Raw genomic sequence first — 14,654 nt, forward strand, 5'->3', positions numbered from 1 at the left:
CCACATTCATATCACAAGAAGTGACAATCATATATTCACATAAGCAATGAACTAGTTATGCATCATTCAACTCATCCATTCAATCAAAGATTCTTCAAGTAAAAACATTTTTAAAGGACTTGTTCCCCTTTATTCAAAACTACTATATATTAGTCATATTTACATCTCGTATATATACTTTTTGAAATCCATTTTCAAAGTCTTTCAATAAGACATCGATAATCATAGCATTATCATTTAATGCATTTCAACCAAGGATTTCATAAAACATGCTTCACTTTACATATCACAAAATACATTAAATAGGAGGTGTCTACCCACTTTGATCAAGTTGTTGACGAACACGCGCTCGAAGTGTAGCGTCCTTACTTCCGCTAACTGTTGAAGTTTCGAATGATCTTAAAGTAGTAATCACTAACACATTAACTTCCGTTTAATCCAACAATCCTATAGCTCAATGTTAGGTCAGCTTAAATCCTAACTTAACCTCTCTTAATCTATTTTCCAGTATGTAAATCTACTGTCACATGTTAAACTAACATCACAACTACTAAAATCTAGGTCTTCATTTACCTTAGTGAGCTTGTAATGAGAGGAACCCACTTAGGATTTCAACTCCTTTTCTGAAAACAAGAAATCTAATGAGAGAAATAATTCTCAATGCTGGAAAACAAAGATTCAAGAGCTTTTAAGATTGAAACTCACCTTTTTTAAAGTTTTCAAAACCCATAAATCTGAAAATACTCTTCAAAAATGAGACCTTGTAGCAAGAGGGTTGAGGAAAGGCTGAGACTTGAGAAGCGAGCTACAAAATGCTGCGGGGGGCTAAAGCTTTTGAAAAATGTGTTCTATTTATAGTGTTAAGTGTGAAAATCCGTTTTTGCCCCCACAACAAGTCTCCATACTTTTTCAAAAAGTATCAATACTTTTCCATTGGGTTTGAAGGTTTTGAGACTATGACTCCGTATCTCAATAGTTCATTCCTTTAGCCTTGCAAGAAAGTCTTCTGGATAGGAAGTATTAAGACTTATCTTTTCATGTATCGATGCTTCAGTTCCAGAATGTTAAAAATAACCTTAAAACTTGTCCACATGGACTCCAAAAATCCATATACTCATCAAATCATCTTGGTTTTCAATTTGTCCAAGATATAAACACTAAGAATGAGATCAAAACAAAAATTCTTACAAGCTCAACAAAGGATTTTTTACATTCTATCCTCTATAAAAGGTCGGGGTCTCACAGAAAGTGGGAAAAAAGAAAAGATAACGGCACATCTATGAACACTTATAAAGTAGGACCTAGTTACATTTTTGTTGCAGAATAGTGTCTGTGACCTAAAGCGGTGATTTGGGCCTAGAATTACAAACGAAGAGGCATGTGGCATGCTTCAGTAATGGGGGTTGAAGGGTCTGAAAACAATCCATCAAGAGCCTTATTAGCTACCCACAAATTTGCAGCATGGGAATAATGAATGCCATCCCAACTTATATAAGCTGAAGGGTTGCCGCATGAAGTCCCCAAAATTTCCGTCCCATTCACTATTTTCTTCCTCCAGCACAGTATATCCCGATAATGCCCACAGCAATATGTAAGTGGATTTGCAAATCCTGCTAGAAGGGTCGGTATTAAATATAGAACATAATGAAATGTGAAGCTCATAATTGAGAGTTTCCACATTGCAGTTTCTTATAGAAGTTCATCTTTTATTAATTTTGGCTGTGGAAACAAAGATAAGTAGACAACTGAGCTTACCATGCTTCTTTGCTTCAGAGATTAAAGAATATTTAGCTGAGTAAATGTCAACATAAGTCAGTACTGCATCTGGGAGTTGCATCCTGAGTTGGGAAACTCTCTCTTTAAGCTGCCTGTTAAATTCTTGAGCGACCTCATTATGAGACCTTATGCAACCATTTTGATCCATATTTTCAGTTTGTGGAGGATAATCTAGAACCTGGTAGGGCAAACAGCCTATTGGACTGGTGTTATGTATCCAGAATGTTCTTGCTCCTTGATGGTGTAGTCGCTGAAACAGAAGAAATGAGGTTAAATCTTTTTCTTTTTTTTTTTATATTATAGTTATTATGAGTGTATGCTGAATCTTCTGCAATACATCGAGGCCAATCTTATGTGCATGAGTAACTAGAAGCTGTAAATCTAGCAGACTAATATTAAGAGCATCGTCCAACAGATATATAAGGACAATCATCAAAGTTGGTTCTGTCTTTCTCTTTATGAAGTTTCAAATTAACAGAATTTATGAACTGCATGACTCTTTGGGCCAGCATGATGGAGATGTTTTCTTACTTATCTTTCAAGTTTCTATAATTTGTATGAGCTTTCTAAGAAATTATGATTGTTCTTACAAGGGAAGGACTACGCTTGTCCTTGGTTTTGGCTAATAAGATCTTCAAGTTGCAGTAATATCAATTCCCAAGCACTATTTTCCATGTTATTCTCTACCTAGGGCAATACAACATCAGCAAATGAACAAGGCCCTTTCCAGATCTGCCTAGAGCAATAATAAATGAAAAAGAACATCTGGTGCCATTATATTTGCTTGCCACTTAGAAGTTTATATCTCAGAGCATCAAAGTGTTAGCCACACTTGTACCAGTTATTCATTTGAGCTATTTACCGAAACCTAACAAAAGAAAATGCATATAGAAAGTTATAATTAGACTATTTACTGTGCTTTAGAGTAAGCTTCGTGCATGGTGTAAGCATGCAGAAGTATTGTAGATACAGAGTTTTCCGGAACCACATCAATCTCCTCATTTATTATAAGGAAATCAAGACTCTGATAAAATTGTGTAAGCATAACTTCTATTTACCTTTACAGCCTGCGCCAACTGGTTAATTATTCCCGGAACAGATTGCACAGCCTGTTTCTCTGTCATTGACTTAAATGCAGCACTAAGATCATTCTGTCCAATATCAAATGTGTATAATGCGCGTGAGAAGTCCTCTGGTCTTGCAAGCTTGCTTTTGATGTTTGAGTTCAAACCTGAAAAGAAAATTATCAGCAAATTTCATTCCATGAAAAATGAAAAGTCCAATTATGTCACTTTTTCCCTTACTTTCTGCAATTGTTTCTAACCTTCTTTGTATAGCTCATTTATTCTTTCTTTGAACTGTTCAAATTGCAAAAGTTGTACATCAAGAGAAATAGGGCTAAACCCTTGCTTAAACATTCTGGCATCCAGTGACTGAATTGTAGACCCTGCTGTAGCAAAATTAGCTCCATGCTGAAAGTTTGCAATTATTGAGTCCAGATACGCACCCAAATATGGCAGTCCCAGTTTCTCAGCTGCAAAGAGTGACCACAGATTTAATACTTGGATTCAAAGCTTGGAATTTTGTCAAGTGACCACCTAGCAGATACAGGCTTTGCACAGATTTTAAACTACTTGACAGATCATATACAAAAGAAATTACCACAATCAAAAACCCAAGGATGTGAAAAGTCCCAAGGTTGAGCTTTGAACTAGAAGGATTGAAAAACTATAATATGCGCAAATGGATAAGTCTTTCTTATGGGTGCATCTAAATGAACAGCCTTTTTCATTAATACTGAAGAAATGAAAAAGAAATGCGCACTCGCTGACCTATAAAATCAATGATCAGTTTCCCATCGCAATATCTCCCAGCTGGCTTATGGAAGAAGGTATTGCCATTAGGCAAAGGAATCCGGCCGAATGCAGCAGACTTTCCGCCGGTGTCTGAATTCGAATCTCCAAAGTTGAATATGGCCGGAAAATCACAACCATTGAATTGACCAACACTCCTTTGCTTTGCACTGAGCAAGAAAAGAGAGAAGGCAACAGCAAAGAAGGCTGCTATTGCAAACGTTTTTACATTCTTTCTTGAAGCCCAAGCAGAAGCAGTCTTCCATCTCCTACTGATACGAATACCGGGTCTTGCCCCGTCCATGCTGATGCTCTCAGACCGTTTAGCAAACAGCTGACAGTGCTAAAGTCTCGTACTACTAGTTGACACGTGATTCAATATTTGGAGGGAAAAAACACCGTCTGGACTAAAATCAGTGTCCTTCCAGGGAGCTGAAGGAGCCTCTTTCTTGCAAAGAATGCCAGCAAGTTTGAAGTAGAAGTGTGCTCTGTGAGGCAGCATAACTAAAAAAATCTTCGACTTGGGTAAATAAATTCGGATTCATAAACCATAAGTTTAAGGTCAGATCTAGATGAATAATATTATAATAATGGATTACCAAATCATAAACTATGCATTTGGCCTTAATTTTTTTATTGCTAATATAGCTTTAATGTTCATAAGATAAACTTATTTATTGTCAGGTGTCTTGTCGCAGTCTTCCCCAACCTACCTCGAAATGCTGCTTTTCCTTAAACTTATGTACTATTGTATTGTCAATTACTTGAAGATTACTCCTATGGTCCACCACTAGTACTACGCAATGCCACTGCTATTTAGCTCTACCCCACCAGCCACCACCCATTTTGCCTTCCTATCCTTTTTACTTTCTGATCACCAAACTACAGGAGAAGGCGATAATTTGGTAAAAGCAGTTCCTTGTTTCTCCTTTTTCTCTGATTTTTACCACATTTATTTACAGGAATTGGAACAAATGGGCGAAATGTCAAGTGGGCGTTTAACAAAGTTAATGCTGAGAGAGTGGTGGCGTTCAGAACAATAATATCGGATGTGCAGTTAAGGATGGATGTAACATGGAAGTGACTGATTCCTACCAGAATGAGTTTATTCTTTGGAAGCTGGCAACTTGGATCTGGTTGAGATTCTTTAGGCTGCAATGTTCATCTCTCTGAATCGAAATCTTTTCATTTACCAGGGATAAAGAAATAGTACATAACAGTATATTTGGGCTTATAAGTGAATAAGAAAGAGGCTAGAGACATGCTCTGGTTATGGGAACTGGGGGATCTGAGAGGGAGCCATCCAAAATCTTGTTGGCCACCCACTGGTTTGCAGCTTCAGTATAATGAATGCCATCCCAGCTGATGTGTTTGGAAGGATCACTGCAAGAAGCCCCAAAAATTTCAGTACCGTTCACCACAGATGCCTTCCCACATTCGACGTGATAATAACCGTACTGCCCGCAACAGTTCATAAAAGGACCAACAAAGCCTGCAATTACCAAATCAAAGATGGGCGTTAGAATGTTCCAATGAAATTTCTAATCTTCTATTGCATTTTGCGTGGACAAATAAAAACATAATCAACAATATGGCATCACAATAAGCATCATAGCAAGATAAAATCTTAATTATTGCTAAAGATACAGATATAATTTTTTTTTTTTTTTGAAAAGCTACAGACATAATTGTTGCGATACTGTGGAACTTATGACAAAGGGCAGCTCACTAGAAGAAGCTCCAACATTCTGGGTTCTAGGAGAGGTCAAATTACAGAGTCTTTCCCCTCCTTTGCAGATTCAACCTGGGACCACCAGGTCACAGTGGAACAACTTACAACAGCACCAAGGCTAACCCACTACGGAACTTCTGACAGCAAAAAGAAAGATGTCACATAACTGAAAAGGTCAATTATAGGGTAAAACCTACCATGTTTATTCGCTTCACTAATTAGAGAGTATTTAGCTGAGTAGATATCAACATATATAAGCCTTGCATCGAGGAGCTTGGCCCTAAGTTGAGAAACCCTGTCTTTAAGCTGCTTGTTGAATTCTTGAGCCACTTCATTGTAAGACTTAATGCAGCCCGCTTGGTCAGCATTTCCAGGCTTTGGAGGGGAATTTATAACAAAAATAGGCAAGCAGCCAATGGGACCGGTATTATGCATCCAGAATATTCTTGCACCATTTTGATAGAGCTTCTGAAAAGACAGAAAAAGAAATAGCAAAACAGAAGTCATTCAATTGTGATTTTTGAACATGAGATGTCTTAAAAGCTTGTCATCTAAATAAAGGCAAGGCATTCAATTATATATTCATGACACTAGTTACAATAATCTACAGCATCTAAGGGTGAAAAATCCAAGTGCAACTATGCTGGAAAACTGTTAAAGTAACATCAATATTACCTTTATTGCCACAGTAAGCTGACTGATTATGTTGGGAACGGATGCCTTCACCTGTTCCTCTGTAGTTGTTACAAGGCCATAATGGAGATCATTCTGTCCACAATCTAACATGTAAAGGGCCTTTGAGAACTCCTCTGGCCTGGAGAGCCTGTCCGTAATACTAATATCTGAATTCTTGTCCGAAAAACAAGCAAGCACAACATTAATCATCATGATAAATGAAAAAAATATAAACATTTTATCAAAAATTGCATAGCACTACTTGCAGAATATTTCTGAAGCCACAAAGTATGCATAACTAACCTTGGCCATAAAGCTCGTTGGTGCGTTCTTTAAGTTGCTCAAACTGCAAGAGCTGTATATCCAGGGATAAGGGATTAAAACCTGCCCCAACTAACTTGCTATCAGCTGGTTGAATTGTTGATCCGCTTGCTGCAAAATTTGCTCCATGGCTGTAAATTGACTCTATTGCATCAAGATATGCATTCAAGAAAGGCAATTTCAACTCATCAGCTGCACAGATTGTTAACAAACTTAATAAATCTCACAGGTTGTCTTGTTTAGAAAAGGTCAGTCGAAGAGATCATCTCATCTATGGAGGTACAAAAAGAACCAAAAGAGTTCCATGACATGGTGAGATGGCTTTAACCAAAAGTTGACATTGTAAATATCAAAGCAGGTTCCTTCCTGAATGAACATACAGTAGGAATGGTCATAATATGAGCTTAGTTCCCTACCATCTATCAACGTGTGGGCAGTTTTCCTCCTATTATAGCTGCAATCAAACTGTCACAAAACTTCAAACTTGAATCAGAGAAATGTCAACTGAATAAAGCCACGGTTACCTATAAAATCGATGATCAGACGCCCATCAGAATACCGACCAGAAGGCCTACCAAAAAAGGTCTCGCCATAAGGAGGAGGAACCCGACCAAATGTTGCTGAGACACTTCCTGTGTCAGAGTTTGAATCGCCCAAGGCGTAAATTGCTGAAAAATGACAACCACAAGTTGAACCGACTAACGAAGCCACAAGTGACAAGCCGATTGCCATAGCCATTACAGTCTCCCTTTTGCTAATACTGGTAAGGCTTCCACAGTCCATGTAAGGCTTTCCCAAAATCTATCAGATCTTTAACAAAAAAAGGAGCAATATCAGATAAACCAGGTATAGTAAACTTTTAACAGCTAATACGGAAAACTGTGGCACAGTGAGAAGGAGGCTCAACCTATAACTTAATAATCAGAAGTAATACCAGTTGGAAAAGATCATTGATTTGTGGATTTTTATATTCAGTTACAGAGAAGAATATGATTAGAAACAGTGAAAAGAGGAAAAGCCTATATTGATGCCGCCACATTGACAGCTTTAGTTCTTAGGATGAAGATGGTAGTCAGAGGCACAAAATGACTCGAGGTTCCTCGGAACAGAAGATGAGAAAGAATACACACCGCATTCACTGGCTCAGAGAGGAATCAAAGGATTAGAAGATTACAAGGGAAATTAGAAACTGTACCTTTGGTAAGGGCAAGATCCTTTGAGGGGAAACAACTCTGGTAGTTGCTCATTGAGATGCAGGGGGCCGCTCCATACTTAAAAGAAGTTGACCATCTTCATTTTTGGAACCGGGGACGGCAAATGCATCAGACAAATTCTGTGTTACGATTACATATTGTACCATACAATACCAAAGACAATAGACAAGATAAAGTAGTTTGTCAGGTAAAGAATACAAGTTGGCGTTAAAGCAAATGAAGGAGGCCTGATAAGGTCGCCAATTGGGCGTTGAGTTGTTGCTTCTTTTGAACGCAAAAACGACACGGGGTCTCAAAAGGAGCACACTCATTCAGATTCCGTTCTCAATCCATCGTTGGCCAGTATCAAACGTTGTAGCTCTACGCGAATTGAATTCCTAAAGCCTTTGTGTCCATGCTTTGCTTTGATTGTAAACCCAATGAATTATGCATTTCGTTATTTATAGGTGTATCTCCAGCATGAATTAACAATGCAAATAATTAAATAAATAATAAATAGTAAAACATAAAACAAACTGTAGTACAAATGAAAACAAATTCATTTCTAAGGGGCTCCTTTTCATCATTTCAAGAGCATATACTTTGTCCACCCCCGCAGCTTCATAAACAGAGTCCCAACGCCAACCTCTAATCGAACTGTAGTGTGAGCAAGTTGGGAATTTTGTTTTAAAACTAATTTCTTCTCTCTTTTCTTTTAAGGGAAACCATGGTCCGCAGTTTCCACCTCCATCATGTCACTCACACCAAAAACAAAACAGTCGGAATAACAATTCACTAACAACCTCAACCTCATGAACAATACACCAGATTATCTATCTAACATTCCAAAGGAACCTCAAAAATAAACTGGTGAATCCCACAATGTTTGTTAAATCAAATTTGAGTCCTAGGGGGAGAAAAAAAAACAAAACAAAAAAGCCAAAAAGAGGAAGAGTGGTGGAAAGGCCATTTTACATAGCTTCAAGATGTAACAATAGATTAACGCTGAGGTCCGTGTTCCAATACCCAAGAATCCTTGCCCCACTTTACCAGAGCAAAACGACGAGAACAATTAAAAAGAAGTGAGAAGACAAAATATTATTGGTCCAGGTGGTCAAAAGTAGACGATAGAATTTAACAAATCAATTGCCAATTACACTTCACCATCTCTCCCTTGACCTTGACCTGCCATTTAAAACAACATAATGTTATTAGCCATTTGACTAGTCTAATTTTTATGAGCACATATGCACACTCTTAACACGTCATAGTGGGCAAAACAGCATCACAAATGAAATGAAAGAGCAACACAAGCCAATATTTAGTTAAACATTTCAAAATATGACATACAGATAATGGAATTGGATAGAATGAAAACAATGGTAAATACTCCATTTCTTTTTTTCCTCAAAAAAAAAAAAAAAAAGAATCAATCTGCCAGAAAAGGCCACCTTAGTATACCATGCACTCTCGTAAAACTCACAAATTCTCCTATTCATTATATCTACAAAGTGAGAAAAAAGTAGGGCGCCAGAAAAACAAATTACTCAGCTAAGGACGCAAAGTTTTCCATGAAGACTGGAGAAAGGAGAAGCAGAAAGGCATGAGAGAATAAACTGGTAACATGCTATATCCTTACCTGTCCAAATCTCTGTTTCCCAGGAAACCTCTATCCTTGCCACCCTGAAATCCTCTTCGCTCATCACCAGGCCTTGTCCATGCATCAGCAGTACCACGAGATCTAGGCCTATTATTCATGAAGTCCACACCTCTAGACCCATCAATTGACCCAGACTGAGAAGATGGTCTATCAGGTAAGCTGCCAATCCTGCCAGCTCCAGAACCAGGCCTTTCAACAGCTTTCTGCCCAAATCTAACTTTGTTATCCAAATCTCGGATAAGTATTTCTAATTCCCTTTCTTTGCGAAGCAGTGTGTCACGTAAAGTAGGTTGGTCTCCAGCAGATTCCACTTTTGATATTGATTCTTTCTCAATCTCCTTCTTTAGATTATCTATTTCTTCTTTCAATATCTTTTCCTCTGTTTCTGGCCTGAAACATTTTTCTCATCAGAAATTGAGAACACAATGGTGGGCCATATATTCAAAAGTTGCTTGCGAGCAAGAGATGAACAAAAGGGAATTGAGAAACAACTGTGTGCAAGTACAAAAAATGATTGGGGCATCTGAAATCATCTAGATGACAACCTTACAAAGGAAACCAGAAAGAATGTGCAGTCACCCCAATTAAACAAAGCATTCTCTTACTACAGAACAATAGAAAATCACAAAGAAAATTGATGAAGTAACACCTTATAACTATGATGCATTAATAATCTGGCAGAAGAATTAAAGATGATGTTCGATTAAAAGTAACTCCAAGATAAATAAGGCTAAATAAAGGAAGCACACAAGTTTACATATCACACAAAAATTTGAAACAAGCACATATACACATAAAAACATGGTTTCAGCTGGAGTGACAGAAAAAAAGGTCTAAAACCTAAACTAAATAAGCACTTCAAGAACTTTAAAGAAGCAAAGACGTGTGGAAGAGTGATTGAACAAAGTGTTACAATGGGAGGAAAGGGTAGTACTCATCCTGCCTTAGTCTTGGACTAAAAAACAACAAAATGTAATGTTTATAGGTAAAGTTTCCTATGCTACCTACATGTGCACCACATTAATCTCAGGGTAATCTCATTTACAAACGACTTGTGAAGAGTGTTAAGGATTGTGTACATGTGTTCACTTCCTGCAGCAGAGGGCAAGCAAATGGAAAAGATATTAGACCAAAAGCATGCCCATCCACATCAAAATAATAACATTTCCGATTTGGTAAATGTATGTAAATTTGGGAACATGGCTAAACATAGCTGTCAAGAAGAAGAAAATAAAAGAGGAATCCCCTGGCCAACCAGAAAGGAAAGAAAAAAGTAACTATACTCCCCTAACCCACCAAAAAGGAAAAAAAAAACTTAATTGGCTGTAGTTTTTTATTCAACAAGCCCCAATATTTGTGGTACCATAACCAAGAAAATATTTCAAATTCATAACTGAAAAACTCTTTTTAAAATTCAACAGCAAATTCGGTTTTAATGCATGAAAAAGCTGCTCAAGCTTGATTCAGAACCCTAACAGCTGTCGGGAACTCATACATAATCCAATAATAGTTTCTAAGATGGAACCCTAGACTCCATCATCAAGCGCTTCAGCAACTATACTCACTTTAAAAAAAAATCTGCTCAATCAGTAAATCATCTGTTAAGTAAATTCAGTTGTTTGCAGCTAGACCAGCTTCATCATACTAAACTTATCAGTTCTGTGTTGTCTAACAAAGATGTAAGCACAAACAACTCCAAAAGTCTCCTCGAACTCCCCCCACCCCACAGGAAAAAAAAAAAAGAACGACTCTAAAACAACTCAATTCCCAGCAGGGTAGAGAGGCACGCAATGCACGAACTATTGATCTTACACAATACAAAAACACCCCCTTAAGAACAACTCAACACTCTACAGAGAACAGATATAAAGGAATTGTTTAATATTTTATATGATACTGGAAAAATTCACATGCTACACAAAATTCACGGCAGCAATCAGACAATGAACAATGATTTAGTGGTTCCAAAGAAATATCAAAAAGAACAAAACTATTTTAAGAAAAAAAAAACAATAGGCAGCAATTACATTTTCTAGGTTTAAAGCAACATGATTCAATAAATCTAGGCTCATCCTTAAATAATATTCTTCATATGATATTTGAACTGTTCCACATTAATTTCAAAGTCATAGATCATCGGATTGCTTAATAGACAACATAATATACGCACTAATTATGGAGAATAAAAGAATCTGCAATAACAGCAATGTAGTAACAGATAAGGTAATTTACTGCAGCAAATATGCTGATCACTTAAGCATCTTCAAAACCATCATTAATAATAACACTGAAGGAAACAGAACAAAAGCAATTCTAAAAGATTCCACCAAAACCATTTGGCAATAAATTATAAACATAACGAATACAGAAATGAAATGGAAACCTTTCGATCCTACGACGTTCCAATTCACGATCAATCTTACGCCAATCCTGACCTCGTTCTTCCAGCAAAACTTCTCTAGGCTTAGCATCCCCAAATGGATTCACCTTTGGCCTCGGCTTCACTACATTTTCAATCGCTTGCTGCTGGGGACCCTCGGACCTGCTGGATTGTGCGCTCGATGGCCTGCTAGAGTGTGCGCTGGTAGGCCTACTAGTTACCTTCTTTGCCTCAATCTCAGAATCCAGCGTCTTCCAATCCAATCCTTTCTCTGCCAACACCTCTTCCCTGGGCCTCGCTGCCCCAAAAGGATTCGGCTTATTCGTCTTAACTACTGGCTCATTCACTTCCCCTCTCGGTGGATCCAAAACTAATCTAGGCCTTTCCTCTCGGAATCCACCCCCACCACCACCACCTCGGGTCCATCTATCAGGCTCGGGTCCAGAGTCACGAAAACCCGAACCAAACGTTGAAGATCGAACTGGAATTGGCCGTTTCCCAGCTGTCCAATTATCAACCTCATCCGCCCTAGACATTCCACCACCACCTCCAGTTCCAAGCCCACCGTATCTATTTTGCCTGCCTGAATCAAACGAAGAAGTTGCTTTCTTAGCCATTGCCCAGTTGTCCACCTCATCGGCACGCGACGGCGGATCGTAATCAGAAACCCTAGAAGGCGGACCCCGTCGTTCTTCATCAAAACCTCCGTACGCCCTCCTTCCCGAGCCCCATGACCCGTCGCTGTCCTCACGGTCACGCATAACCCGACCCGCAGGCGGACCGGACCTCCCATAAGACGAAAACCCACCCCCGAGACGCCCATACTGCATTTCCTCGGCGGACCGTTCCTTGGGTCGGGTTGGCAGGAGCATCATCTCTTCGGGTGTCAGCCTGTTGTATTCCGTTACCCTAGCGCCGCCGCCGGACGACGAATAAGTCCCCATGGTGAACTCTGAGAGAGTCATTTTCTTCTTCTTAGCCTTCGTGCTAACAGCTTCCCTTAGGCTAGGAAAACTCTGCGACTCAGCAGTGGGGGCAGCAGCTGCCGCAGCGGCTGCGGCTTTCGCAGCTTCACGCTCCTCAGCTTCTTCTCGCTCGGCCTCGGCGGCCCACGCGCCGATGCCACCCCAGGGTTTCGACATTTTTGAAAAATTTTATATTATTTCGTCTTTTTTGTTTTCCTTTTTTTGGTTGTTTGGTTCAGTTGAGATCTGGGGAAAAAAACAAGAGAGGAAATGGGACAGAGATCTAAAAGAGAGGGAAAATGAGATAATTGAGCTGGGGCTCCGTTAAGGGAGCCGGAGCTCCGATTGCATGCGAAGAAGTTAAGAGCGGGTTACAGTTGTTTTTCTTCTTTTATTTTTTTTCTTTTTTGTGTGTGTGAAAAATTGTAGTTGAAGAAAATAAATTAAAACATCTGAGCCCAATGCGTTTTGTGTAGAGAGAGAGAGAGAGGGAGTGGGGTAAAATATAATGGTACTAACGTGCAGGAAGGGAAGTGGAATGCACGGTCCAATGAGAGAGAGTGAAGGAGTTCTTGGAGTATGTGATGTTGTGGGTGTAGAGTGTAGCCCATTTAAGGTGGAGCCCATGTAGTATTTGACTTGTAGGTTTTGGACGGTAGGGATGGATGGATGGTCTGGAGAATCTTGCCTTTTCTCTGATTTTCTGTGCTTCAAGGAAGCTCTTTCCTCTATGGAGGCAAAGGGTCCAAAATATGATGTCAATTAGCCAATCTAAATTATATTTATTCAACTGATTAATATTATTATAAGCCAATAAAGATAAGGGATTTCTTTCTTTTATGAAAGAAAAAGTAAGATAAGTGTATTTACTTACACATTTCTTAGGTTGACAAAATACAATCATTTCGTGATTGAGAAAAATTAAAAGAAATACTCATTCTCATTTTATTCACGTTTACATCTTTTTTTTTTTTGTATATTTTTCCTCTATTTTCAACCTCTGTTACCACAAATGAAAATAAACCAATATTAATAAGTTTCTTCCATTCCCACCATTTTCTTTCCTATTTATCAATTTTAAATTCTTATAAAAACAAAAGACTGGATCAAGATCACCACGTGCAGGTCGTTTAAACCGCCTCTGAAGATCATGCTATGGGTTACTTAACAACTGCTTTGTTGTTATGTTAAGTCAATAGATTGGATTGAATTTCTGGGCAAAATCATTTATGGGCAGGGCCTCATATTGAGGTTGGGTTCACATTTAAATCCAGAAAAACTGGACCTAAGAATCTACCAAAAGTGCATTGCGAAAACGACTCCAGCCATTTTAGTCTTCCAAATGATCACAGAGTCCGACTGTCAATGGGAAGTCAAATAATATGAACGTTTTATAGGCAGCAAAGCATTACTCCAAAGTCAGAAATTTTATGCCCCAATGCCTCTGCCTCTTGGCCATGTTTGTGCGCCAGCATAAGAGAAAATTGTTGGCCATCTCTTCCAAGTAATTGGAGCCTTTTTCTTTGGCTGGGAATTTTGGAGGTTTTGACTTTCGGCTGGAATCCAACTGTGACATGACACCCACTTTGGTCAAATACCATTACTACTTGTTAGCCAATAGCCATCCTCTTCTGCTATGACCCTATGAAGCTTCTGAGAGGAGCCAGAGCCTCGAGTGGAAAGTTATGAACGATGTGCCACAGCTACGTACTTTGTTGGAGTCTTATTATTACAACTCTACTTGTGAGGAGGTAGCTTTTGGTCACAGCATTGAATGCAAAGAAAACTGCAGCCTGTTTCATGTATGTCGAGAGGTTCTTGTAATAGAGAGAAAGTATTGGAAATACATAAAAGGTTGAGAAGACGGATAGGAAGATTAGAGCAATTTTAAAGTATTGTGGTAAGCGAGAGAGAATAGGTAAGTGGCAAAAAATCAGAGAGAATTTGAAAGAGGATATCAGAGAGAGAGCGCACTAATACTGAAAGTCAAAAAATCTTATTTTGTCTTAAAATGAATTGTCGAAACGAGAATTAATGTATATAATGAATGATAGTTAATGACAAATTTTATTATACACTATGAATAACAATCGTTGAAA

General features: G+C 38.5%; 3 protein-coding genes across 5 annotated transcripts; all 3 read right to left on the reverse strand.

Annotated features, from left to right (window-relative positions):
• On the reverse strand, window positions 1,072–4,784 carry LOC18609588 (GDSL esterase/lipase At5g14450). Of its 2 annotated transcripts, none has more exons than XM_018115458.1 (6): window positions 4,725–4,784; window positions 3,609–4,117; window positions 3,101–3,310; window positions 2,835–3,007; window positions 1,756–2,026; window positions 1,072–1,610 (listed from the first exon to the last, which is right to left on the reverse strand). In XM_018115458.1, the coding sequence occupies exons 2-6, from the start codon at window positions 3,931–3,933 to the stop codon at window positions 1,363–1,365; spliced, it is 1,227 nt and encodes a 408-aa protein (XP_017970947.1). In that variant the 5' UTR covers window positions 3,934–4,117; window positions 4,725–4,784; the 3' UTR covers window positions 1,072–1,362. The 2 variants fall into 2 exon arrangements, with proteins under 2 accessions (XP_017970947.1, XP_017970946.1); XM_018115457.1 differs by having other exon boundaries at window positions 3,609–4,133; window positions 4,725–4,781.
• On the reverse strand, window positions 4,796–8,015 carry LOC108660933 (GDSL esterase/lipase At5g14450-like). 2 transcript variants are annotated; one of them, XM_018115459.1, is made up of 6 exons: window positions 7,553–8,015; window positions 6,882–7,167; window positions 6,340–6,549; window positions 6,037–6,203; window positions 5,559–5,829; window positions 4,796–5,121 (listed from the first exon to the last, which is right to left on the reverse strand). In XM_018115459.1, the coding sequence occupies exons 2-6, from the start codon at window positions 7,138–7,140 to the stop codon at window positions 4,883–4,885; spliced, it is 1,146 nt and encodes a 381-aa protein (XP_017970948.1). In that variant the 5' UTR covers window positions 7,141–7,167; window positions 7,553–8,015; the 3' UTR covers window positions 4,796–4,882. The 2 variants fall into 2 exon arrangements, 1 of the variants encoding a protein (XP_017970948.1); XR_001926665.1 differs by having other exon boundaries at window positions 4,962–5,121; window positions 5,359–5,829.
• On the reverse strand, window positions 8,318–12,976 carry LOC18609589 (eukaryotic translation initiation factor 4B2). Its single transcript, XM_007044772.2, has 3 exons — window positions 11,594–12,976; window positions 9,190–9,600; window positions 8,318–8,735 (listed from the first exon to the last, which is right to left on the reverse strand). The coding sequence occupies exons 1-3, from the start codon at window positions 12,730–12,732 to the stop codon at window positions 8,711–8,713; spliced, it is 1,575 nt and encodes a 524-aa protein (XP_007044834.2). The 5' UTR covers window positions 12,733–12,976; the 3' UTR covers window positions 8,318–8,710.

This window comes from Theobroma cacao, chromosome 2, assembly GCF_000208745.1.
Source record: "Theobroma cacao cultivar B97-61/B2 chromosome 2, Criollo_cocoa_genome_V2, whole genome shotgun sequence".
Taxonomy (NCBI): Eukaryota; Viridiplantae; Streptophyta; class Magnoliopsida; order Malvales; family Malvaceae; genus Theobroma; species Theobroma cacao.

Bases quoted from the DNA above. Each gene is read 5' to 3' on its own strand.
- LOC18609588 (XM_018115458.1), bottom strand. From the start codon at position 3,933: ATGGACGGGGCAAGACCCGGTATTCGTATCAGTAGGAGATGGAAGACT. The intron at 2,027-2,834 runs GTAAATAGAAGT...CTTCTGTTTCAG, and splicing joins AGTTGGCGCAGGCTGTAAAG to CGACTACACCATCAAGGAGC. The intron at 1,611-1,755 runs GTAAGCTCAGTT...CCCTTCTAGCAG, and splicing joins CTCTGAAGCAAAGAAGCATG to GATTTGCAAATCCACTTACA.
- LOC108660933 (XM_018115459.1), bottom strand. From the start codon at position 7,140: ATGGACTGTGGAAGCCTTACCAGTATTAGCAAAAGGGAGACTGTAATG. The intron at 6,550-6,881 runs GTAACCGTGGCT...CAATCTGTGCAG, and splicing joins TCTGATCATCGATTTTATAG to CTGATGAGTTGAAATTGCCT. The intron at 6,204-6,339 runs GTTAGTTATGCA...ACAAGAATTCAG, and splicing joins CAACGAGCTTTATGGCCAAG to ATATTAGTATTACGGACAGG.
- LOC18609589 (XM_007044772.2), bottom strand. From the start codon at position 12,732: ATGTCGAAACCCTGGGGTGGCATCGGCGCGTGGGCCGCCGAGGCCGAG. The intron at 9,601-11,593 runs GTTTCCATTTCA...AAAATGTTTCAG, and splicing joins GAACGTCGTAGGATCGAAAG to GCCAGAAACAGAGGAAAAGA. The intron at 8,736-9,189 runs GTAAGGATATAG...TTTAAATGGCAG, and splicing joins GGAAACAGAGATTTGGACAG to GTCAAGGTCAAGGGAGAGAT.